Source organism: Octopus bimaculoides, chromosome 29 (genome assembly GCF_046866305.1).
Source record: "Octopus bimaculoides isolate indiv1 chromosome 29, ASM4686630v1, whole genome shotgun sequence".
Classification (NCBI taxonomy): domain Eukaryota; kingdom Metazoa; phylum Mollusca; class Cephalopoda; order Octopoda; family Octopodidae; genus Octopus; species Octopus bimaculoides.
Window position 1 is genome coordinate 15,128,091 of NC_142956.1, and position 26,149 is coordinate 15,154,239.

General features: G+C 32.1%; 1 protein-coding gene and 1 long non-coding RNA gene across 9 annotated transcripts in view; one reads left to right on the forward strand and one right to left on the reverse strand.

Moving 5' to 3' along the window:
* Window positions 1–26,149, reverse strand: part of LOC149130362 (uncharacterized) — a 253,238-nt gene that overhangs the window by 223,063 nt on the left and 4,026 nt on the right. Inside the window, exons 3-5 of one of the 3 annotated variants that reach the window (XR_016239094.1) lie at window positions 24,523–24,618; window positions 11,462–16,470; window positions 11,211–11,225 (exon numbers count right to left, since the gene is read on the reverse strand). This is a non-coding gene — a long non-coding RNA (uncharacterized LOC149130362). Of the gene's footprint in view, window positions 1–11,210; window positions 11,226–11,461; window positions 16,471–16,784; window positions 17,057–24,522; window positions 24,619–26,149 lie in introns of those variants that run through there. The other 2 variants (XR_016239093.1, XR_016239095.1) reach the window with 2 other exon arrangements.
* Window positions 1,757–24,675, forward strand: LOC149130364 (uncharacterized). 6 transcript variants are annotated; one of them, XR_016239084.1, is made up of 6 exons: window positions 1,757–5,900; window positions 8,560–8,707; window positions 11,572–11,667; window positions 16,406–16,560; window positions 16,992–17,140; window positions 24,556–24,675. XR_016239084.1 is itself a non-coding variant. In XM_089345647.1 (5 exons), the coding sequence occupies exons 2-4, from the start codon at window positions 8,700–8,702 to the stop codon at window positions 17,090–17,092; spliced, it is 264 nt and encodes an 87-aa protein (XP_089201773.1). In that variant the 5' UTR covers window positions 1,757–5,900; window positions 8,560–8,699; the 3' UTR covers window positions 17,093–17,140; window positions 24,556–24,675. The 6 variants fall into 6 exon arrangements, 3 of the variants coding, with proteins under 3 accessions (XP_089201773.1, XP_089201771.1, XP_089201772.1); XM_089345647.1 differs by lacking the exon at window positions 11,572–11,667; XM_089345645.1 differs by lacking the exon at window positions 11,572–11,667 and having other exon boundaries at window positions 16,992–17,039; window positions 24,553–24,675.

Below are 26,149 nucleotides of genomic sequence, written 5' to 3' on the forward strand. Positions count from 1 at the left end.
CTGTAATATTTCTCATACACACATGTATCACTCACATACAAACTTTTCTTTGTACGACGGCCTGTCTTTGATTATGTTCTTATATGTCGCATTCACACTCTCACACAGACATACATCTTTAACACTACAATAAATATCTCTGTTATTCATCTAATACGGTTGAGGTCTTTCATTACTGGTCATCTATGTTATCGTCGCATAACATATCATGTATATCATCTTTGATATATATATTTGTATGTTCGACCGTGTGACGCGTTTAAATAAAAGGAGTCCTGTTTTTCCATTCGTCACCATTTCTCCTTTTTGTTTATATATATATATTTATATATTTATTTATATATATATATATTTATTTATATATATATATATATATTTATTTATATATATATTTATTTATTTATTTATATATTTATTTATTTATATATATATATATATATATATTTATTTATATATATTTATTTATATATATATATATTTATCTTTACATATTTATTTATATATATATATATATATATATATATATTTATATATTTAATTATTTATATATACATTTGTTTATATATAATTATTTATATATATTTATAAATGTTTATATATATTTATTTATATATATATATATTTATTTATTATATATATATATATATAGTTACTTATATTTATATATTTATTTATATATATATATTTATTTATATATATATGTATTTATTTATTTATTTATATATATATTTATTTATATATATATTTATATATATATATATATATATATTTATTTATATATATTTATTTATATATATATATATTTATCTTTACATATTTATATATATATATATATATATATATATATATATATATATATATATTTTATATGTATATGTATTTATTTATTTATATATATATATATATATATATTTAATTATTTATATATACATTTGTTTATATATAATTATTTATAAATGTTTATATATATTTATTTATATATATATATATATATTTATTATATATATATATAGTTACTTATATTTATATATTTATTTATATATATATTATTTATATATATATGTATTTATTTATTTATTTATATATATATATATATATATATATTAATATTTATATATTTAATTATTTATATATATATTTGTTTATATATATTTATTTATATATATTTATTTATATATATTCATTTATATATATTTATATATATTTATTTATTTATATATATTTATATATATATATATATATTTATTTATATATATATATATTTTCATTTATCATCATCATCGTTTAACGTCCGCTTTCCATGCTAGCATGGGTTGGACGATTTGACTGAGGACTGGTGAAACCGGATGGCAACACCAGGCTCCAATCTAAATTTGGCAGAGTTTCTACAGCTGGATGCCCTTCGTAACGCCAACCACTCAGAGAGTGTAGTAGGTGCTTTTACGTGTCACCTGCACGAAGGCCAGTCAGGCGATACTGGCAACGGCCACGCTCGAAATGGTGTCTTTTATGTGCCACCCGCACAAGCCAGTCCAGGGGCACTGGCAACGATCTCGCTCTAAAATCCTACGGGAGCCAGTCAGGCGGTACTGGCAACGGCCACGCTCAAAATGGTGCATCTTATGTGCCACCCGCACAAGAGCCAGTACAGGGGCACTGGCAACGATCTTACTTGGCTTGCCGAGTCTTCTCACGCACAGCACACTTCCAAAGGTCTCGGTCAGTAGTCATCGCCTCGGTGAGGCCCAATGTACGAAGGTCTTGCCTCACCACCTCAGCCCAAGTCTTCCTGGGCCTACCTCTTCCACGGGTTCCCTCAACTGTTAGGGTGTGGCACTTTTTCAGGCAGCTATCCTCATCCATTCTCACCACATGTCCATACCAGCGCAATCGTCTCTCTTGCACACCACAACTGATGCTTCTAATGTTCAGCTTTTCTCTCAAGATACTTACACTCTGACGGGTATTCACATTGACATTACACATCCAACGGAGCATACTGGCTTCATTCCTTGCGAGCTTACGTATGTCCTCAGCAGTTACAGCCCATGTTTCACTGCCATGTAGCATGGCCGTTCGTACACATGCGTCATACAGTCTGCCTTTTACTCTGAGTGAGAGTCCCTTTGTCGCCAGCAGGGGTAAGAGCTCTCTAAACTTTGCCCAGGCTATTCTTATTCTAGCAGTTACACTTTCAGCGCACCCACCCCCACTACTAACTTGGTCGCCCAGATAGCAGAAGCTATCGACTACCTCTAGTTTTTCACCCTGGAATGAGATAGAAGTTGTTTCCTGTTTGTTTACAGTTTTTATTGCACCTGAACATCTGCCACAAACAAAAACTAACTTCCTAGTTAACCTGCCTTTGATGTTGCTGCACCTCTTATGTGTCCATAGCTTGCACCGGGTACATCTTATAGAGTTACTACCTACTCCTTTTCTACATACTGAACAGGGCCATCTACCTGAAGGGGTTTGTGTTTTATCTACCTTCCTACTTATTAGGATTTTGGTTTTAGCTAGGTTGACTCTAAGGCTTTGCTTCCACACCTGAAACTTCTCCTCTTGTTCTGATAGTGACTCCGCAATTAGGGCAAGGTCATCAGCATAGAGGAGCTCCCAGGGGCAACCTATCTTGAACTCCTCTGTGATTGCCTGGATGACTATGATAAATAAGAGGGGGCTGAGGACGGAACCTTGGTGGACCCCTACCTCTACCCGGAATTCATTGCTGTACTCATTTCCAACCCTCACCTTACTGGCAGCATCTCTGTACATGGCTCGCACAGCTCTCACTAACCATTCTTCTATCCCAAGTTTCCTCATTGACCACCAGATAAGGGATCGGGGGACCCTGTCAAAGGCTTTCTCCATGTCAACGAAAGCCAGGTACAGAGGTTTATCCTTAGCTAGGTATTTCTCCTGCAGCTGTCTTACTAGAAATAAGGCATCAGTAGTGCTTTTACCTGGCACGAACCCAAACTGCATCTCATCTAAATTGATTCGCTCCCTAATTAGTTGGGCTATGACCCTCTCTGTAACTTTCATAACCTGATCTAACAACTTGATGCCTCTGTAATTATTTGTATCTAAAGCATCACCTTTACCTTTGTAGCAGTTGACTATGGTGCTGCTACACCAGTCATTGGGTATGACTCCTTCATGCATCACTTGGTTCGTAATACGGGTGACTAGGCTGTAGCCAACACTGCCAGATATTTTGAGCATCTCTGCAGTGATTCCTGATGGACCAGGGGCTTTCCCGGTCTTCATACTCTTAATTGCTTTATCTACCCTGGTACTATCAACTTGGATAGCTGGTCCCTCTATTGGGTCGACATACGGCAGGCTCTCTTCCTCCCATTCATTCTCTTTATTAAGCAATCTATCGTAGTGGCATCTCCAGACCTCTTTCTTTGCATCCTCATTTAGTGCAAGCGTACCATCATCCATGCGAACACATTTCTCTCCTACGACATCACTATTCTCTCTCCTACACTGTCTTGCAACACGAAATACCTCGAGTCTTTGGTCCTCACGGCGCAGAACATTGGCAAATCTTTTCTTATCTGCTTCCCCTCTGGCTAAATAAACCTGTCGCCTAGCCTCCCTTCTGGCACATTGGTACAATTCCCTGCTACCACCGTTCTTCCAGTCCTTCCAAGCCTGTTTCTTTTGTCTAATAGCCCTGTCTACCTCCTTGTTCCACCACCACGTTACTCTGGGTCGAGAGGGGACCTTACACCACCCACAGATCTGGTCGGTGGCTTTCAACAGGTTGTCCCGCAGAAATCTCCAATTGTCTTCCACGTTGTATGATGCTATATATATATATTTATTTATAGGAAGATTTTAATTCAGAACTTATGAAAACAAGACATTTGTTCTACAGAGCCAGAGATGGTTACAGCCGGGTTGGTATTGAAAGGATTAAAAACACCTCTTCATTTGGGCAGATGGACATTAGAAGTAGTTGGAAGGGTTTGGCTTGAAGGAAATTTAGGCTGTTATTTCTAGCGTATAGAGTGACCACATTGAGGTCTCATTCTCTCATGTCGTCTGCTGATTATTTTTCTTTCAATTAGTTTTAAATATAACAAAGAATTTTGTAAAATAACTTCGTTATCATTAAGCTAGTGTTAGGAACACAAATTGTGACTAAGGTTTCGTAGAAGATTTTAATTCAAAACTTATAAAAACAAGACATTTTTACTCAGAGCCAGTGACGATTTCAGCCGGGTTGGTAACGTAAGGGTTAATACCAACAACAGACATAAATGAACTTTCTCCATTTAGTTGCCCGTGGGGCTTTATCCCTTTATCCTCTTTGCCTTGAGAAGGGTGCTTCAAATAAAAACTTTGCAAAGTTTATTTCCAGCACCTTAGGCTGGAAACACTATTTTCTGACATCATTTTCATTATTACTCACTCACTACGAGGTATACTTCTGTATAACTTAATTATTTCTGCATTTTATGAAGCTTTTCTAGAAGAAATCTTTAATTCAGACTCAGATGATGATTTTGAAGGATTTACTCCCGTAGATATCAATGGTGGAATGGTCAGAAGTGACGGTCATTATGTTTATAGTGATGCAACCGAGCAGATGCTATCGTCTACGGCTGGTTGATTTTCAGGAAAATACGGGACACAAGGAAGTACCTGATGGCATTTCTGAGGGGCGACTCTCTTTTGTCACTTCTTTAAAGACAAAATTCTATCTTTGTCAATGAGATAAATATATATGCTAGTCAGGAGAAGGCCAGGTGCCGGCACCTCCTCGTATATCAACACATCGAAGGACACCACTTTTGAAAAACAAATGATATTTGTAGCAGGATTCACTAAACTTTCATCATTTGAGAAGGAAGAAGGAACTTTGGAGGAAGTTATCTTGTGCCAGGTAATTAAAAGTAAGAGACAGAAACAGGTGTGTTGCCGTAGCAGAGTGTAAACAATAAAAACAGAAGAAAGGTGAAAGAAGCTTTTTTTTTTGGTTTGTTGAGGTTTTAACTATTTCAGTTTTAATTGAGTCTTATTTCGTAGTTGTCTTGACGGTCTTGTGGGTAAAGACCTGAGTGCTATCAACTTTGAATACTCTGGGGTTAGAGTTCAATTCTTGCTAAGACGAAATTTGTTTTGGAAGTATACTTCTCATATCAGGGCCCAGGATCTCAAACTTGATCACTTAGCTGCATGTTGAACCTTCATCCCCGTAAAGTAAATAAAAAATAGAGATCATCAAAGTTGTTTTTATAATTCAATTTTGCTTGGATAGCTTTAAATATCTCATCTTTACATACAATTACAAAGCTGTCTTGATGGTCGTGTGGGTAACGACGCTGGAGACAAAACTGTCAACTTGTAGACAATGAGTTCGATACGTGCCGGGATTATTTTCGTTTTTTATTGAATTCTGGGAAAAGTTAGGTTTATAAATCCTAATTTTCACGTATAAAATTGCCGCCAGTAAGATGGAACAGTGGTGCGAGAGGTGGAAGGGGCGTTGGGGCGCGTACAGGTGGTCTAGGCTGCCTGGTTCGCGCCCCCCTTCCTCTTTCACTTCTTTCATCGCCGGACCATTGACCCTGGCGGGTTTTTACCTCGCCTCATCATTTTTCCTCCTACTCCAGTCCCCCTCCTACTCCTAACCCTCCTAAATACTCCTAATTCTCAAAGACGAAATTAATTAAATAAATAATAATTAATTAATTAAAAAAAAAACAAACATTTCGTACGAAATACCTGCGGCTGAAGAAATACAGCTAGCTTTACTGATTGAGTGTTTACGAATCGATGTATGTAATTGATACATGTAAAGCCATTCCAGAATCGACCCTCTCTGATTGAAGTCACGTAATTGAAGCCGAGGAAGGATTAAGAATTAAGGCTGCAACAAGGTAGGTAAAGAATAGAATCTTTTTTCTTTTTATACCCATTGTCTTTTACCGTCGCCTTTTAATGCGTTTTACACGAACAAATTGACACAAGAGTCTTAATTTTTGGTTTAATGTGAACACCCGGCCATATATACGTATGTATAATGCGTTTTACACGAACAAATTGACACAAGAGTCTTAATTTTTGGTTTAATGTGAACACCCGGCCATATATACGTATGTATAATGCGTTTTACACGAACAAATTGACACAAGAGCCTTAATTTTTGGTTTAATGTGAACACCCGGCCATATATACGTATGTATATTGACATTCATTGGCAACATTACAATTTTGCAAATGTAATAAATACTTTTGGAAAGAAAACTTTGCTCCAACGAACCGAAGGAGCAATGAAATGTCATTTATCGCCCATTACATCTCGTACAGACAAGTGGGGGTAAAAACATAGAACGAATGAATATGAGGATGTAATGGCTACTACTGAACATCACTTCCGAGTAGTATCATTTAAATGTGTCTGGCATCAAGCTTATCATTCTATTAAGTAAACTGTGCATCTACTGTTTCATAAATCCACCACAGGTGACAAATGTCCATAATAATCTATCTCTGTCCCCAATGTGTCCTTTTTTTTTTTTTGTAGCTTTTTCAATCAGTAATAACACATTGCCTACTTGGAACTTTCAATGTCTCTTCTTCTCTGACTATAAAAACTTGTTTATTCTCTCTTCAATCGCTGCATTTGTCCAATGTTAAAAATCCTGTAGATGTTTTATATTGTGTTTGTGTAATCAATTGGTGGATATTCTGTTGTTGGAGTTACTGGGCTTTATGTTTGGTTGGGGATTCTAGACTGATTAGTGTAATTCTGGTGTGTGGGCATTTGTGTATCACTCTGTTCTTTTCTCTAGAGTTCTTGGTTTCCTTTCTCTTTTCTATTCCTTGTCCTTCATCTGGAGCCAGTCAGGGGCTACTGGCATCGACCACTTTCGCATGGTGCTCTTTTCATGCCCCAAAGAACAAAAATAAAAATAGGACTGCAGCTGGAAGTGCTCAGGTGTCACTGGGGCAGGCATTGATGATTCAGCGCTTAGGAATGCTTCTGTAGGAGAAAATGCAGACCTTATTAAATATGCAAGGACCCCGAAACTTATGTCCTCTTAAGGGGTTTTTGCTTAATAAAAAAAAAAAAAAATCTCTGTAAATGTAGTAGTTAGAGAGGAGAATAATTTGGTTAGGGGATATATTGGCAGCACTATTGAATTTAAAAGGAGATATCGGGTCCACATGAGCTCATTTTCGAATGCCAAATACTCCAATTCTACTACATTGGCATATTATATTCATGATTTGAAGAGGAGGAATATGAGCTATACTATCGAATGGTTAGGCCTATCCAAAGCCCCCCCCCCTACACACTTTAATGCTAATGTAGATTATGCTTAAGGGAATCGTACTTGATTGGCCAAACACCTTAATATATTTTCTTATGTGCTCCCTTTCTGTAATAGGTTTTTCTCAACATTCTTGAGTAGTTATAAAATTAAAATCAGATGCCCACCTGAGCTGTGATCTTGAATTGAATCTGTAGCAAATTTTCTTTTATCTAAATTTAATTATTGACCTTTGAAATGCATATATTTTTCTTTGTTCGACTCGTGTTAGCTTTTATTCGTGCATACCATTTGGGGCCCTGTTGTTTTGACCAATTGGAATGTTTATTCATTATACCTTTCAGTTTAGTCAACCATTTCATCAATTGCAGCAGCTTCATAACTAATTCAGTTCTCTGATAGCTTAGTTGTATATCTGATATGCTTTTATAATTACTGTTGTACTGAATAATTATTGATAGATCTAGATTAGCAACAGTCAGTGCTACTATCACCAAGTGAAAATCTAGGTTACTTTAGGTGAGCCTAATAACTGATGGTCTTGTTGTTTGTCACTCTTGGTGAGTCCTTGACAGTATACAACTAAGCTATTACTATACATTAAAAGAAATAGGCCTCTGTAAAGTGCAATACATAACCAACAGTGGGGTTCATTGCTGGTTCCACTCCTAGTAACTGATGGTATTGGGGTGTTGTTGTTTGTCACCCTTGGTGAGCCCTTGACAGTATACAACTAAGCTATTACTGTACACATATATATTTATTCAGTTATTATGTCACATGCTAAAAGAAACAGGCCTCTGTGAAGTGCAACACCTAACCAACAGTGGGGCTCATTGCTGGTTCCACTCCAGTACCCGGTGTGGGGCATAGGCTAATGTACGGAATGCAAGCGAAATGATTGAAGTAATAATAATACAGTAAGGTTTTCTTGAAGCATTGACAGGTGTGGTTACGTGATAGAGAAGTTTGCTTGCCAACCATTCGGTCCCACTGCAGATATATGTGCGTCTGTGTTGGTGTTTACATCCTCATGAAAGACACAAAATAAGTACCAGGCTATTCTGGTCAGAAAGCTTAGCAAGAGCCTATGTATACATTTTAATTAAAATATATTTCGTTTTTGCTAGATTAGATTTGTTTCATTAAATTACCAAATTTCTCCTCAAACGTTAAACCCACCCCAACATAGAATATTCTCTTCCATTCCATAAGTCGGTATAGTGTACATTTAAAGACTGGATTATGTTTTTTCAATCAGGTTTCAAAGTTGTTGCAGTGTTTCTGTCATGTGCTGTGAAAAAGGGGTAAGTGATACGAGGGATCTCGGATTATACAACACTGCTTCAGACAAACCTATCCAACCCATGAGCCTGTGGAAGAAGAGGTGATGAGGAAGACATGGAAAGGTAGGCAAACTCTTATATACACACATTTATGCAGCCACTACTAGATTCATAATAAATACACATACATTACTCGATTCATAATATATACACATACATTACTCGATTCATAATATATACACACAATACTCGATTCATAATATATACACATTACTCGATTCATAATATATACACACATTACTCGATTCATAATATATACACATACATACATTACTCGATTCATAATATATACACATACATACATTACTAGATTCATAATATATACACACATTACTCAATTCATAATATATACACACAAGCACACACATTACTCGATTCATAATATATACACACACACATTACTCGATTCATAATATATACACATACATTACTCGATTCATAATATATACACATACATTACTAGATTCATAATATACACACACATTACTCGATTCATAATATATACATATACATTACTCGATTCATAATATATACACATACATACATTACTAGATTCATAATATATACACACAAGCACACACATTACTCGATTCATAATTTATACACACATACATTACTAGATTCATAATATATGCACACACATTACTCGATTCATAATATATGCACACACATTACTCGATTCATAATATACACACATACATTACGTGATTCATAATATATACACACATTACTAGGTTCATAATATATACACACACACACTACTAGATTCATAATATATACACATACATTACTCGATCCATAATATATACACATACATAACTCGATTCATAATATATACACATACATAACTCGATTCATAATATATACACACAAGCACACACATTACTCGATTCATAACATATACACACACATTACTCGATTCATAATATACACACATACATACATTACTAGATTCATAATATACACACATACATTACTCGATTCATAATATATACACACACATTACTCGATTCATAATATATACACATACACACATTACTCGATTCATAATTTATACACACATACATAACTCGATTCATAATATATACACATACATTACTCGATTCATAATATATACACACACACACACATTACTAGATTCATAATATACATACAGACACACATTACTCGATTCACATACCTGATATGCTTTTATAATTACTGTTGTACTGAATAATTATTGATAGACCTAGATTAGCAACAGTCAGTGCTACTATCACCAACTCAAAATCTAGGTTACTTTAGGTGAGCCTAATAACTGATGGTTTTGGGGTGTTGTTGTTTGTCACTCTTGGTGAGCCCTTGACAGTATACAACTAAGCTATTACTGTACACATATATATTTATTCAGTTATTATGTCACATGCTAAAAGAAACAGGCCTCTGTGAAGTGCAACACTTAACCAACAGTGGGGCTCCTTGCTGGTTCCACTCCAGTACCCGGTGTTGTACGATGTGGGGTATAGGCTAATGTACGGAATACAAGCCAAATGATTGAAGTAATAATAATACAGTAAGGTTTTCTTGAAGCATTGACAGGTGTGGTTATGTGATAGAGAAGTTTGCTTCCCAACCATTCAGCCCCCCTGTGCTGGTGCCACGTAAAAAGCACTGTGGTGTCAGGAGTGCTGCAATTATGAATCTGTGGCTCATGCGTCCTGGCATCTCTTGTGGGTACTTTTCTAGCCAGAAGGTGATAATCGTTTCTATACCCTAATCGTGTGGGATTATATTGTACAAATTCACCACATCGAATGATACCAACAGGGTTCCTTCACTCATTGTCTTCGGGAGGTGGTTTAGCATGTCTAAGTCATCCCTGATGAAGCTTTTCACATATTTTAGAAACGGTCTGAGTAAGATGCCGAGGAAGTTGCTCAAATGGTGGGTCAGCAATGATGGGCCTCAGTTTGAGGCCAGTAGGGGGAGGATCATTAATGCATAGGCTTGGAGAAACTCTGCAAGCTTTAGAAATATCTGGATTTTTGTGTATCTGAGGTAATCCGTAGAATAGAGTAGGTCTGTATTTGAAGAGGATAAGTTTTAAAGAGTCTTCTGTGGGTTGTATTGTACTCATAGTAAATATTATTTTCCATCGTGGAGAGTATTCACTTCTTGTAGCACTCTGTGTCCATCAGCACTACCGCACTTCCTTTGTCGGTTTATATCATTATTTAACTCAATTAGGTCGGATTTAATTTGTATGGCATTAAAAGGAAAACCGGTAATGTGTTCACAAAAAGCATGAAGTGCTTTATCTCTGCCTTTTGTAGGACGGTATTCACCTTTGTTTTTGACTATAGACTCATCTTCACTGGTGTAGTCTTACATGAACAAATTGACACAAGAGTCTCAATTTTTGGTTTCACATGAACACCCAGCCATTACAATTTTGGGGATTTCTTACATGCATATCGTTACTACATATTTAACATTACTAGATTCATAATATATACACACACATACATTACTCGACTGCCCCTCCGAAACGCGGGACAACTGATAAAGGGAAATTTACATGTGTTGCCTCTCTGTTTACATACTTAAATGTTGTAGAATCTAAATATATAGAAAGTAACCATATTTAAATATTGTAGACACTAAATATATAGAATATAATCATATCTAAACATTGTAGACACTAAATTATCATAATTAAATGTTGTAGAAACTAAATATACGTTTAGATATGATTACATTCTATAACATTTAAGTATGATAATCTAGTGTCTACAATATTTAAATATGGTTACTTTCTATATATTTAGATTCTACAACATTTAGTTACTGTTAGTAAGTGAAATATATGTATAAATGATAACAAACAGACATTGCCTTTCAACTCTTTATTGACACATTAACATTGTCTTGTATTCTCTTATACTCAGAGCCAGGTACTTCTTTGTCCAGCCCTCCAGAGTAACTGCTTGGTTTCCGGAGAAAGAGGTCGTCTTGTTGATGAAAATAAATCAATAAAACAAAAAGTGCGTCTATTTTATTTAATTTAAAGTATGATAATTTAGTACCTACAATGTTTAAATATGATCATATACTTAGATTCTACAACAATTAAGTACGATAATTTGGTGTCTATAACGATTACATTCTATATAATTAAATTCTGCAATAGTTTAGTGTCTGTAATAATTAGATTCCACATTAGTTTAGTGTCTGTAATGATTAGATTCTATATAGTTCGATTCTACATTAGTTTAGTGTCTGTAATGATTAGATTCTATGTAGTTCGATTCCACATTAGTTTAGTGTCTGTAATGATTAGATTCTATGTAGTTCGATTCCACATTAGTTTAGTGTCTGTAATGATTAGATTCTATGTAGTTCGATTCCACATTAGTTTAGTGTCTGTAATGATTAGATTCTATGTAGTTCGATTCCACATTAGTTTAGTGTCTGTAATGATTAGATTCTATGTAGTTCGATTCCACATTAGTTTAGTGTCTGTAATGATTAGATTCTATGTAGTTCGATTCCACATTAGTTTAGTGTCTGTAATGATTAGATTCTATGTAGTTCGATTCCACATTAGTTTAGTGTCTGTAATGATTAGATTCTATGTAGTTCGATTCCACATTAGTTTAGTGTCTGTAATGATTAGATTCTATGTAGTTCGATTCCACATTAGTTTAGTGTCTGTAATGATTAGATTTTATATAGTTCGATTCCACATTAGTTTAGTGTCTGTAATGATTAGATTCTATATAGTTCGATTCCACATTAGTTTAGTGTCTGTAATGATTAGATTCTATATAGTTCGATTCCACATTAGTTTAGTGTCTGTAATGATTAGATTCTATGTAGTTCGATTCCACATTAGTTTAGTGTCTGTAATGATTAGATTTTATATAGTTCGATTCCACATTAGTTTAGTGTCTGTAATGATTAGATTTTATATAGTTCGATTCCACATTAGTTTAGTGTCTGTAATGATTAGATTCTATGTAGTTCGATTCCACATTAGTTTAGTGTCTGTAATGATTAGATTCTATGTAGTTCGATTCCACATTAGTTTAGTGTCTGTAATGATTAGATTCTATGTAGTTCGATTCCACATTAGTTTAGTGTCTGTAATAATTAGATTCAACAACAGTTTAGTGTCTGTAATGATTAGATTCTATATAGTTCGATTCCACATTAGTTTAGTGTCTATAATGATTAGATTCTATATAGTTCGATTCCAAAATAGTTTAGTGTCTGTAATGATTAGATTCTATATAGATAGATTCCACATTAGTTTAGTGTCTGTAATGATTAGATTCTATATAGTTCGATTCCACATTAGTTTAGTGTCTGTAATGATTAGATTCTATATAGTTCGATTCCACAATAGTTTAGTGTCTGTAATGATTAGATTCTATATAGTTCGTTTCCACATTAGTTTAGTGTCTGTAATGATTAGATTCTATATAGTTCGATTCCACAATAGTTTAGTGTCTGTAATGATTAGATTCTATATAGTTCGATTCCACATTAGTTTAGTGTCTGTAATGATCAGATTCTATATAGTTCGATTCCGCATTAGTTTAGTGTCTGTAATGATTAGATTCTATATAGTTCGATTCCACATTAGTTTAGTGTCTGTAATGATTAGATTCTATATAGTTATATTCTATATAGTTCGATTCCACATTAGTTTAGTGTCTGTAATGATTAGATTCTATATAGTTCGATTCCACATTAGTTTAGTGTCTGTAATGATTAGATTCTATATAGTTCGATTCCACATTAGTTTAGTGTCTGTAATGATTAGATTCTATATAGTTCGATTCCACAATAGTTTAGTGTCTGTAATAATTAGATTCTATATAGTTATATACCACATTAATTTAGTGTCTGTAATGATTAGATTCTATATAGTTCGATTCCACATTAGTTTAGTGTCTGTAATGATTAGATTCTATATAGTTATATTCTATATAGTTCGATTCCACATTAGTTTAGTGTCTGTAATGATTAGATTCTATATAGTTCGATTCCACATTAGTTTAGTGTCTGTAATGATTAGATTCTATATAGTTCGATTCCACATTAGTTTAGTGTCTGTAATGATTAGATTCTATATAGTTCGATTCCACAATAGTTTAGTGTCTGTAATAATTAGATTCTATATAGTTATATACCACATTAATTTAGTGTCTGTAATGATTAGATTCTATATAGTTCGATTCCACATTAGTTTAGTGTCTGTAATGATTAGATTCTATATAGTTCGATTCCACAATAGTTTAGTGTCTGTAATAATTAGATTTTATATAGTTATATACCACATTAGTTTAGTGTCTGTAATGATTAGATTCTATATAGTTCGATTCCACATTAGTTTAGTGTCTGTAATGATTAGATTCTATATAGTTATATACCACATTAATTTAGTGTCTGTAATGATTAGATTCTATATAGTTCGATTCCACAATAGTTTAGTGTCTGTAATAATTAGATTTTATATAGTTATATACCACATTAGTTTAGTGTCTGTAATGATTAGATTCTATATAGTTATATACCACATTAATTTAGTGTCTGTAATGATTAGATTCTATATAGTTCGATTCCACATTAGTTTAGTGTCTGTAATGATTAGATTCTATATAGTTCGATTCCACAATAGTTTAGTGTCTGTAATGATTAGATTCTATATAGTTAGATACCACAATAGTTTAGTGTCTGTAATGATTAGATTCTATATAGTTCGATTCCACATTAGTTTAGTGTCTGTAATGATTAGATTCTATATAGTTCGATTCCACAATAGTTTAGTGTCTGTAATGATTAGATTCTATATAGTTCGATTCCACAATAGTTTAGTGTCTGTAATGATTAGATTCTATATAGTTCGATTCCACAATAGTTTAGTGTCTGTAATGATTAGATTCTATATAGTTATATACCACATTAGTTTAGTGTCTGTAATGATTAGATTCTATATAGTTCGATTCCACATTAGTTTAGTGTCTGTAATGATTAGATTCTATATAGTTCGACTCCACAATAGTTTAGTGTCTGTAATGATTAGATTCTATATAGTTCGATTCCACAATAGTTTAGTGTCTGTAATGATTAGATTCTATATAGTTATATGCCACATTAGTTTAGTGTCTGTAATGATTAGATTCTATATAGTTCGATTCCACATTAGTTTAGTGTCTGTAATGATTAGATTCTATATAGTTCGATTCCACATTAGTTTAGTGTCTGTAATGATTAGATTCTATATAGTTCGATTCCACAATAGTTTAGTGTCTGTAATGATTAGATTCTATATAGTTCGATTCCACATTAGTTTAGTGTCTGTAATGATTAGATTCTATATAGTTCGATTCCACATTAGTTTAGTGTCTGTAATGATTAGTTTCTATATAGTTCGATTCCACAATAGTTTAGTGTTTGTAATGATTAGATTCCACAATAGTTTAGTGTCTGTAATGATTAGATTGTATATAGTTATATACCACATTAGTTTAGTGTCTGTAATGATTAGATTCTATATAGTTCGATTCCACAATAGTTTAGTGTCTGTAATGATTAGATTCTATATAGTTCGATTCCACAATAGTTTAGTATTTGTAATGATTAGATTCCACATTAGTTTAGTGTCTGTAATGATTAGATTCTATATAGTTATATACAACATTAGTTTAGTGTCTGTAATGATTAGATTCTATATAGTTCGATTCCACAATAGTTTAGTGTCTGTAATGATTAGATTCTATATAGTTCGATTCCACATTAGTTTAGTGTCTGTAATGATTAGATTCTATATAGTTCGATTCCACATTAGTTTAGTGTCTGTAATGATTAGATTCTATATAGTTCGATTCCACATTAGTTTAGTGTCTGTAATGATTAGATTCTATATAGTTATATACCACATTAGTTTAGTGTCTGTAATGATTAGATTCTATATAGTTATATACCACATTAGTTTAGTGTCTGTAATGATTAGATTCTATATAGTTCGATTCCACATTAGTTTAGTGTCTGTAATGATTAGATTCTATATAGTTATATACCACATTAGTTTAGTGTCTGTAATGATTAGATTCTATATAGTTAGATACCACATTAGTTTAGTGTCTGCAATGATTAGAATCTATATAGTTCGATTCCACATTAGTTTAGTGTCTGTAATGATTAGATTCTATATAGTTCGATTCCACAATAGTTTAGTGTCTGTAATGATTAGATTCTATATAGTTCGATTCCACAATAGTTTAGTGTTTGTAATGATTAGATTCCAAAATAGTTTAGTGTCTGTAATGATTAGATTCTATATAGATAGATTCCACATTAGTTTAGTGTCTGTAATGATTAGATTCTATATAGTTATATACAACATTAGTTTAGTGTCTGTAATGATTAGATTCTATATAGTTCGATTCCACAATAGTTTAGTGTCTGTAATGATTAGATTCTATATAGTTCGATTCCACATTAGTTTAGTGTCTGTAATGATTAGATTCTATATAGTTCGATTCCACATTAGTTTAGTGTCTGTAATGATTAGATTCTATATAGTTATATACCACATTAGTTTAGTGTCTGTAATGATTAGATTCTATATAGTTCGATTCCACATTAGTTTAGTGTCTGTAATGATTAGATTCTATATAGTTCGATTCCACAATAGTTTAGTGTCTGTAATGATTAGATTCTATATAGCTTAGTGTCTGTAATGATTAGATTCTATATACTCTTCCTCTCCAGAAACCAAGCAGTTACTCTGGAGGACTGGACAAAGAAGCTGGCTTCAAACTGGTATGTCCCTGGCTCTGAATATAAGAAAATACAAGACAATGACAATAAAGAGTTAAAAAACAATGTGTTTTTTATTATTTATACATACACTTCGCTTACTAACAGTAAGTAATCACAATATACACACACACATTACTCGATTCATAATATATACACATACATTACTCGAGGATGACATGGAAAGGTAGGCAAACTCTTATATACACACATATATGCAGTCACTACTAGATTCATAATATATACAAACATACACTACTCAATTCATAATATATATATATACACACACACACATTACTCGATTCATAATATATATACACAGACAATAATATCATTATTATTACCAATTTTTATTCAATTGATTTCTTGTACATATGTATACATATATACTCACACACATTTAAGTATATATCTATATTCTTTTCAAAGTTGCAGCCATGCTGATGCACCACCGTACATAAATATATAAGCAAACACACACAATTAACTACAATACAAGATGCCTTCCTGGTTTCTCTCTCATATTCTTCCTCTCCAGAAACCAAGCAGTTACTCTGGAGGACTGGACAAAGAAGCTGGCTTCAAACTGATATGTCCCTGGCTCTGAATATAAGAAAACACAAGACAATAAAGAGTTAAAAAACAATGCGTTTGTTATTATTTATACATACACTTCACTTACCAACAGTAAGTAATCGTACTTAGAAAGTAATCATATTTAAACTAAATTATCATACTTAGATGTTGTAGAGTCTAATCATTACAGACACTAAACTACTGTGGTATCTAACTATATAGAATCTAATCATTACAGACACTAAACTATTGTGGAATCGAACTATATAGAATCTAATCATTACAGACACTAAACTAATGTGGAATCTAACTATATAGAATCTAATCATTACAGACACTAAACTATTCTGGAATCGAGCTATATAGAATCTAATCATATGTTGTATATAACTATATAGAATCTAATCATTACAGACACTAAACTATTGTGGTATCTAACTATATAGAATCTAATCATTACGGACACTAAACTATTGTGGTATCTAACTATATAGAATCTAATCATTACAGACACTAAACTATTGTGGAATCGAACTATATAGAAACTAATCATTACAGACACTAAACTAATGTGGAATCGAACTATATAGAATCTAATCATTACAGACACTAAACTAATGTGGGATCGAACTATATAGAATCTAATCATTACAGACACTAAACTAATGTGGCATATAACTATATAGAATCTAATCATTACAGACACTAAACTATTGTGGAATCGAACTATATAGAATCTAATCATTACAGTCACTAAACTAATGTGACATATAACTGTATAGAATCTAATCATTACGGACACTAAACTAATGTGGAATCGAACTATATAGAATCTAATCATTACAGACACTAAACTATTGTGGAATTGAACTATGTAGAATCTAATCATTACAGACACTAAACTAATGTGGAATCGAACTATATAGAATCTAATCATTACAGACACTAAACTAATGTGGGATCGAACTATATAGAATCTAATCATTACAGTCACTAAACTAATGTGACATATAACTATATAATCTAATCATTACGGACACTAAACTAATGTGGAATCGAACTATATAGAATCTAATCATTACAGACACTAAACTAATGTGGAATCGAACTATATAGAATCTAATCATTACAGACACTAAACTATTGTGGAATCGAACTATATAGAATCTAATCATTACAGACACTAAACTATTTTGGAATCTAATCATTACAAACACTAAACTATTGTGGAATCGAACTATATAGAATCTAATCATTACAGACACTAAACTATTGTGGAATCGAACTATATAGAATCTAATCATTACAGACACTAAACTAATGTGGAATCGAACTATATAGAATCTAATCATTACAGACACTAAACTAATGTGGTATATAACTATATAGAATATAATCATTACAGACACTAAACTATTGTGGAATCGAACTATATAGAATCTAATCATTACAGACACTAAACTATTGTGGAATCGAACTATATAGAATCTAATCATTACAGACACTAAACTATTGTGGAATCGAACTATATAGAATCTAATCATTACAGACACTAAACTATTGTGGAATCGAACTATATAGAATCTAATCATTACAGACACTAAACTAATGTGGAATCGAACTATATAGAATCTAATCATTACAGACACTAAACTATTGTGGTATCTAACTATATAGAATCTAATCATTACAGACACTAAACTAATGTTGTATATAACTATATAGAATCTAATCATTACAGACACTAAACTATTGTGGAATCGAACTATATAGAATCTAATCATTACAGACACTAAACTATTGTGGAATCTAACTATATAGAATCTAATCATTACAGACACTGAACTAATATGGAATCGAACTATATAGAATCTAATCATTACAGACACTAAACTAATGTGGTATCTAACTATATAGAATCTAGTCATTACAGACACTAAACTAATGTGGAATCGAACTGTATAGAATCTAATCATTACAGACACTAAACTAATGTGGAATCGAACTATATAGAATCTAATCATTACAGTCACTAAACTAATGTGACATATAACTGTATAGAATCTAATCATTACGGACACTAAAATAATGTGGAATCGAACTATATAGAATCTAATCATTACAGACACTAAACTATTGTGGAATCGAACTATATAGAATCTAATCATTACAGACACTAAACTAATGTGGTATCTAACTATATAGAATCTAGTCATTACAGACACTAAACTAATGTGGAATCGAACTATATAGAATCTAATCATTACAGTCACTAAACTAATGTGACATATAACTGTATAGAATCTAATCATTACAGTCACTAAACTAATGTGGAATCTATCTATATAGAATCTAATCATAACAGACACTAAACTATTTTGGAATCTAATCATTACAAACACTAAACTATTGTGGAATCGAACTATATAGAATCTAATCATTACAGACACTAAACTAATGTGGAATCGAACTATATAGAATCTAATCATTACAGACACTAAACTAATGTGGGATCGAACTATATAGAATCTAATCATTACAGACACTAAACTATTGTGGAATCGAACTATATAGAATCTAATCATTACAGTCACTAAACTAATGTGACATATAACTATATAATCTAATCATTACGGACACTAAACTAATGTGGAATCGAACTATATAGAATCTAATCATTACAGACACTAAACTAATGTGGAATCGAACTATATAGAATCTAATCATTACAGACACTAAACTATTGTGGAATCGAACTATATAGAATCTAATCATTACAGTCACTAAACTAATGTGGAATCTATCTATATAGAATCTAATCATAACAGACACTAAACTATTTTGGAATCTAATCATTACAGACACTGAACTAATATGGAATCGAACTATATAGAATCTAATCATTACAGACACTAAACTAATGTGGTATCTAACTATATAGAATCTAGTCATTACAGACACTAAACTAATGTGGAATCGAACTGTATAGAATCTAATCATTACAGACACTAAACTAATGTGGAATCGAACTATATAGAATCTAATCATTACAGTCACTAAACTAATGTGACATATAACTGTATAGAATCTAATCATTACGGACACTAAACTAATGTGGAATCGAACTATATAGAATCTAATCATTACAGACACTAAACTATTGTGGAATCGAACTATATAGAATCTAATCATTACAGTCACTAAACTAATGTGACATATAACTATATAATCTAATCATTACGGACACTAAACTAATGTGGGATCGAACTATATAGAATCTAATCATTACAGACACTAAACTATTGTGGAATCGAACTATATAGAATCTAATCATTACAGACACTAAACTATTGTGGAATCGAACTATATAGAATCTAATCATTACAGACACTAAACTAATGTGGAATCGAACTATATAGAATCTAATCATTACAGTCACTAAACTAATGTGACATATAACTGTATAGAATCTAATCATTACAGTCACTAAACTAATGTGGAATCTATCTATATAGAATCTAATCATAACAGACACTAAACTATTTTGGAATCTAATCATTACAAACACTAAACTATTGTGGAATCGAACTATGTAGAATCTAATCATTACAGACACTAAACTAATGTGGAATCGAACTATATAGAATCTAATCATTACAGACACTAAACTATTGTGGAATCGAACTATATAGAATCTAATCATTACAGACACTAAACTATTGTGGAATTGAACTATGTAGAATCTAATCATTACAGACACTAAACTAATGTGGAATCGAACTATATAGAATCTAATCATTACAGACACTAAACTAATGTGGGATCGAACTATATAGAATCTAATCATTACAGTCACTAAACTAATGTGACATATAACTATATAATCTAATCATTACGGACACTAAACTAATGTGGAATCGAACTATATAGAATCTAATCATTACAGACACTAAACTATTGTGGAATCGAACTATATAGAATCTAATCATTACAGACACTAAACTATTGTGGAATCTAACTATATAGAATCTAATCATTACAGACACTGAACTAATATGGAATCGAACTATATAGAATCTAATCATTACAGACACTAAACTAATGTGGTATCTAACTATATAGAATCTAGTCATTACAGACACTAAACTAATGTGGAATCGAACTGTATAGAATCTAATCATTACAGACACTAAACTAATGTGGAATCGAACTATATAGAATCTAATCATTACAGTCACTAAACTAATGTGACATATAACTGTATAGAATCTAATCATTACGGACACTAAAATAATGTGGAATCGAACTATATAGAATCTAATCATTACAGACACTAAACTATTGTGGAATCGAACTATATAGAATCTAATCATTACAGTCACTAAACTAATGTGGAATCTATCTATATAGAATCTAATCATTACAGACACTAAACTAATGTGGAATCGAACTATATAGAATCTAATCATTACAGACACTAAACTAATGTTGTATATAACTATATAGAATCTAATCATTACAGACACTAAACTATTGTGGAATCGAACTATATAGAATCTAATCATTACAGACACTAAACTAATGTGGAATCGAACTATATAGAATCTAATCATTACAGTCACTAAACTAATGTGACATATAACTGTATAGAATCTAATCATTACAGTCACTAAACTAATGTGGAATCTATCTATATAGAATCTAATCATAACAGACACTAAACTATTTTGGAATCTAATCATTACAAACACTAAACTATTGTGGAATCGAACTATGTAGAATCTAATCATTACAGACACTAAACTAATGTGGAATCGAACTATATAGAATCTAATCATTACAGACACTAAACTATTGTGGAATCGAACTATATAGAATCTAATCATTACAGACACTAAACTATTGTGGAATTGAACTATGTAGAATCTAATCATTACAGACACTAAACTAATGTGGAATCGAACTATATAGAATCTAATCATTACAGACACTAAACTAATGTGGGATCGAACTATATAGAATCTAATCATTACAGTCACTAAACTAATGTGACATATAACTATATAATCTAATCATTACGGACACTAAACTAATGTGGAATCGAACTATATAGAATCTAATCATTACAGACACTAAACTATTGTGGAATCGAACTATATAGAATCTAATCATTACAGACACTAAACTATTGTGGAATCTAACTATATAGAATCTAATCATTACAGACACTGAACTAATATGGAATCGAACTATATAGAATCTAATCATTACAGACACTAAACTAATGTGGTATCTAACTATATAGAATCTAGTCATTACAGACACTAAACTAATGTGGAATCGAACTGTATAGAATCTAATCATTACAGACACTAAACTAATGTGGAATCGAACTATATAGAATCTAATCATTACAGTCACTAAACTAATGTGACATATAACTGTATAGAATCTAATCATTACGGACACTAAAATAATGTGGAATCGAACTATATAGAATCTAATCATTACAGACACTAAACTATTGTGGAATCGAACTATATAGAATCTAATCATTACAGTCACTAAACTAATGTGGAATCTATCTATATAGAATCTAATCATTACAGACACTAAACTAATGTGGAATCGAACTATATAGAATCTAATCATTACAGACACTAAACTAATGTTGTATATAACTATATAGAATCTAATCATTACAGACACTAAACTATTGTGGAATCGAACTATATAGAATCTAATCATTACAGACACTAAACTATTGTGGAATCGAACTATATAGAATCTAATCATTACAGACACTAAACTAATGTGGTATCTAACTATATAGAATCTAGTCATTACAGACACTAAACTAATGTGGAATCGAACTATATAGAATCTAATCATTACAGTCACTAAACTAATGTGACATATAACTGTATAGAATCTAATCATTACAGTCACTAAACTAATGTGGAATCTATCTATATAGAATCTAATCATAACAGACACTAAACTATTTTGGAATCTAATCATTACAAACACTAAACTATTGTGGAATCGAACTATATAGAATCTAATCATTACAGACACTAAACTAATGTGGAATCGAACTATATAGAATCTAATCATTACAGACACTAAACTATTGTGGAATCGAACTATATAGAATCTAATCATTACAGTCACTAAACTAATGTGGAATCTATCTATATAGAATCTAATCATAACAGACACTAAACTATTTTGGAATCTAATCATTACAGACACTGAACTAATATGGAATCGAACTATATAGAATCTAATCATTACAGACACTAAACTAATGTGGTATCTAACTATATAGAATCTAGTCATTACAGACACTAAACTAATGTGGAATCGAACTGTATAGAATCTAATCATTACAGACACTAAACTAATGTGGAATCGAACTATATAGAATCTAATCATTACAGTCACTAAACTAATGTGACATATAACTATATAATCTAATCATTACGGACACTAAACTAATGTGGGATCGAACTATATAGAATCTAATCATTACAGACACTAAACTATTGTGGAATCGAACTATATAGAATCTAATCATTACAGTCACTAAACTAATGTGACATATAACTATATAATCTAATCATTACGGACACTAAACTAATGTGGAATCGAACTATATAGAATCTAATCATTACAGACACTAAACTATTGTGGAATCGAACTATATAGAATCTAATCATTACAGTCACTAAACTAATGTGGAATCTATCTATATAGAATCTAATCATAACAGACACTAAACTATTTTGGAATCTAATCATTACAAACACTAAACTATTGTGGAATTGAACTATGTAGAATCTAATCATTACAGACACTAAACTAATGTGGAATCGAACTATATAGAATCTAATCATTACAGACACTAAACTAATGTGGGATCGAACTATATAGAATCTAATCATTACAGACACTAAACTATTGTGGAATCGAACTATATAGAATCTAATCATTACAGTCACTAAACTAATGTGACATATAACTATATAATCTAATCATTACGGACACTAAACTAATGTGGAATCGAACTATATAGAATCTAATCATTACAGACACTAAACTAATGTGGAATCGAACTATATAGAATCTAATCATTACAGACACTAAACTATTGTGGAATCGAACTATATAGAATCTAATCATTACAGGCACTAAACTATTGTGGAATCGAACTATATAGAATCTAATCATTACAGGCACTAAACTATTGTGGAATCGAACTATATAGAATCTAATTATTACAGACACTAAACTATCGAACTATATAGAATGTAATCATTATAGACACTAAATAATCATACTTAGATGTTGTAGAATCTAATTATATAGAATGTAATCGTTATAAACACCAAATTGTCATACTTAATTGTTGTAGAATCTAAGTATATGATCATATTTAAACATTGTAGGTACTAAATTATCATACTTTAAATTAAATAAAATAGACGCACTTTTTGTTTTATTGATTTATTTTCATCAACAAGACGACCTCTTTCTCCGGAAACCAAGCAGTTACTCTGGAGGGCTGGACAAAGAAGTACCTGGCTCTGAGTATAAGAGAATACAAGACAATGTTAATGTGTCAATAAAGAGTTAAAAGACAATGTCTGTTTGTTATCATTTATACATATATTTCACTTACTAACAGTAACTAACAAAGGAAGTGCGGTAGTGGTGATGGACACAGAGTACTACAAGAAGTGAATACTCTCCACGATGGAAAATAATATTTACTATGAGTACAATACAACCCACAGAAGTCTCTTTAAAACTTATCCTCTTCAAATACAGACCTACTCTATTCTACGGATTACCTCAGATACACAAAAATCCAGATATTTCTAAAGCTTGCAGAGTTTCTCCAAGCCTATGCATTAATGATCCTCCCCCTACTGGCCTCAAACTGAGGCCCATCATTGCTGACCCACCATTTGAGCAACTTCCTCGGCATCTTACTCAGACCGTTTCTAAAATATGTGAAAAGCTTCATCAGGGATGACTTAGACATGCTAAACCACCTCCCGAAGACAATGAGTGAAGGAACCCTGTTGGTATCATTCGATGTGGTGAATTTGTACAATATAATCCCACACGATTAGGGTATAGAAACGATTATCACCTTCTGGCTAGAAAAGTACCCACAAGAGATGCCAGGACGCATGAACCACAGATTCATAATTGCAGCACTCCTGACACCACAGTGCTTTTTACGTGGCACCAGCACAGGGGGGCTGAATGGTTGGGAAGCAAACTTCTCTATCACATAACCACACCTGTCAATGCTTCAAGTAAACCTTACTGTATTATTATTACTTCAATCATTTGGCTTGTATTCCGTACATTAGCCTATACCCCACATCGTACAACACCGGGTACTGGAGTGGAACCAGCAATGAGCCCCACTGTTGGTTAGGTATTGCACTTCACAGAGGCCTGTTTCTTTTAGCATGTGACATAATAACTGAATAAATATATATGTGTACAGTAATAGCTTAGTTGTATACTGTCAAGGGCTCACCAAGAGTGACAAACAACAACACCCCAAAACCATCAGTTATTAGGCTCACCTAAAGTAACCTAGATTTTGAGTTGGTGATAGTAGCACTGACTGTTGCTAATCTAGATCTATCAATAATTATTCAGTACAACAGTAATTATAAAAGCATATCAGGTATGTGAATCGAGTAATGTATGTGCTTGTGTGTGTATATATTATGAATCAAGTAATGTGTGTGTGTCTGTATGTATATTATGAATCTAGTAATGTATGTGTGTATATTATGAATCGAGTAATGTATGTGTGTATAAATTATGAATCGAGTAATGTGTGTATGTGTATATATTATGAATCGAGTAATGTGTGTGTATATATTATGAATCGAGTAATGTGTGTGTATATGTTATGAATCGAGTAATGTGTGTGTATATGTTATGAATGGAGTAATGGATGTATGTGTATATATTATGAATCGAGTAATGTGTGTGCATATATTATGAATCGAGTTATGTATGTGTATATATTATGAATCGAGTAATGTGTGTGTATATATTATGAATCTAGTAAGGTGTGTGTATATA

Bases quoted from the DNA above. Each gene is read 5' to 3' on its own strand.
- LOC149130364 (XM_089345645.1), top strand. The intron at 16,561-16,991 runs GTAAGTAATCAC...CTTCCTCTCCAG, and splicing joins ATACACTTCGCTTACTAACA to AAACCAAGCAGTTACTCTGG. The intron at 17,040-24,552 runs CTGATATGTCCC...ATTTTCATCAAC, and splicing joins ACAAAGAAGCTGGCTTCAAA to AAGACGACCTCTTTCTCCGG.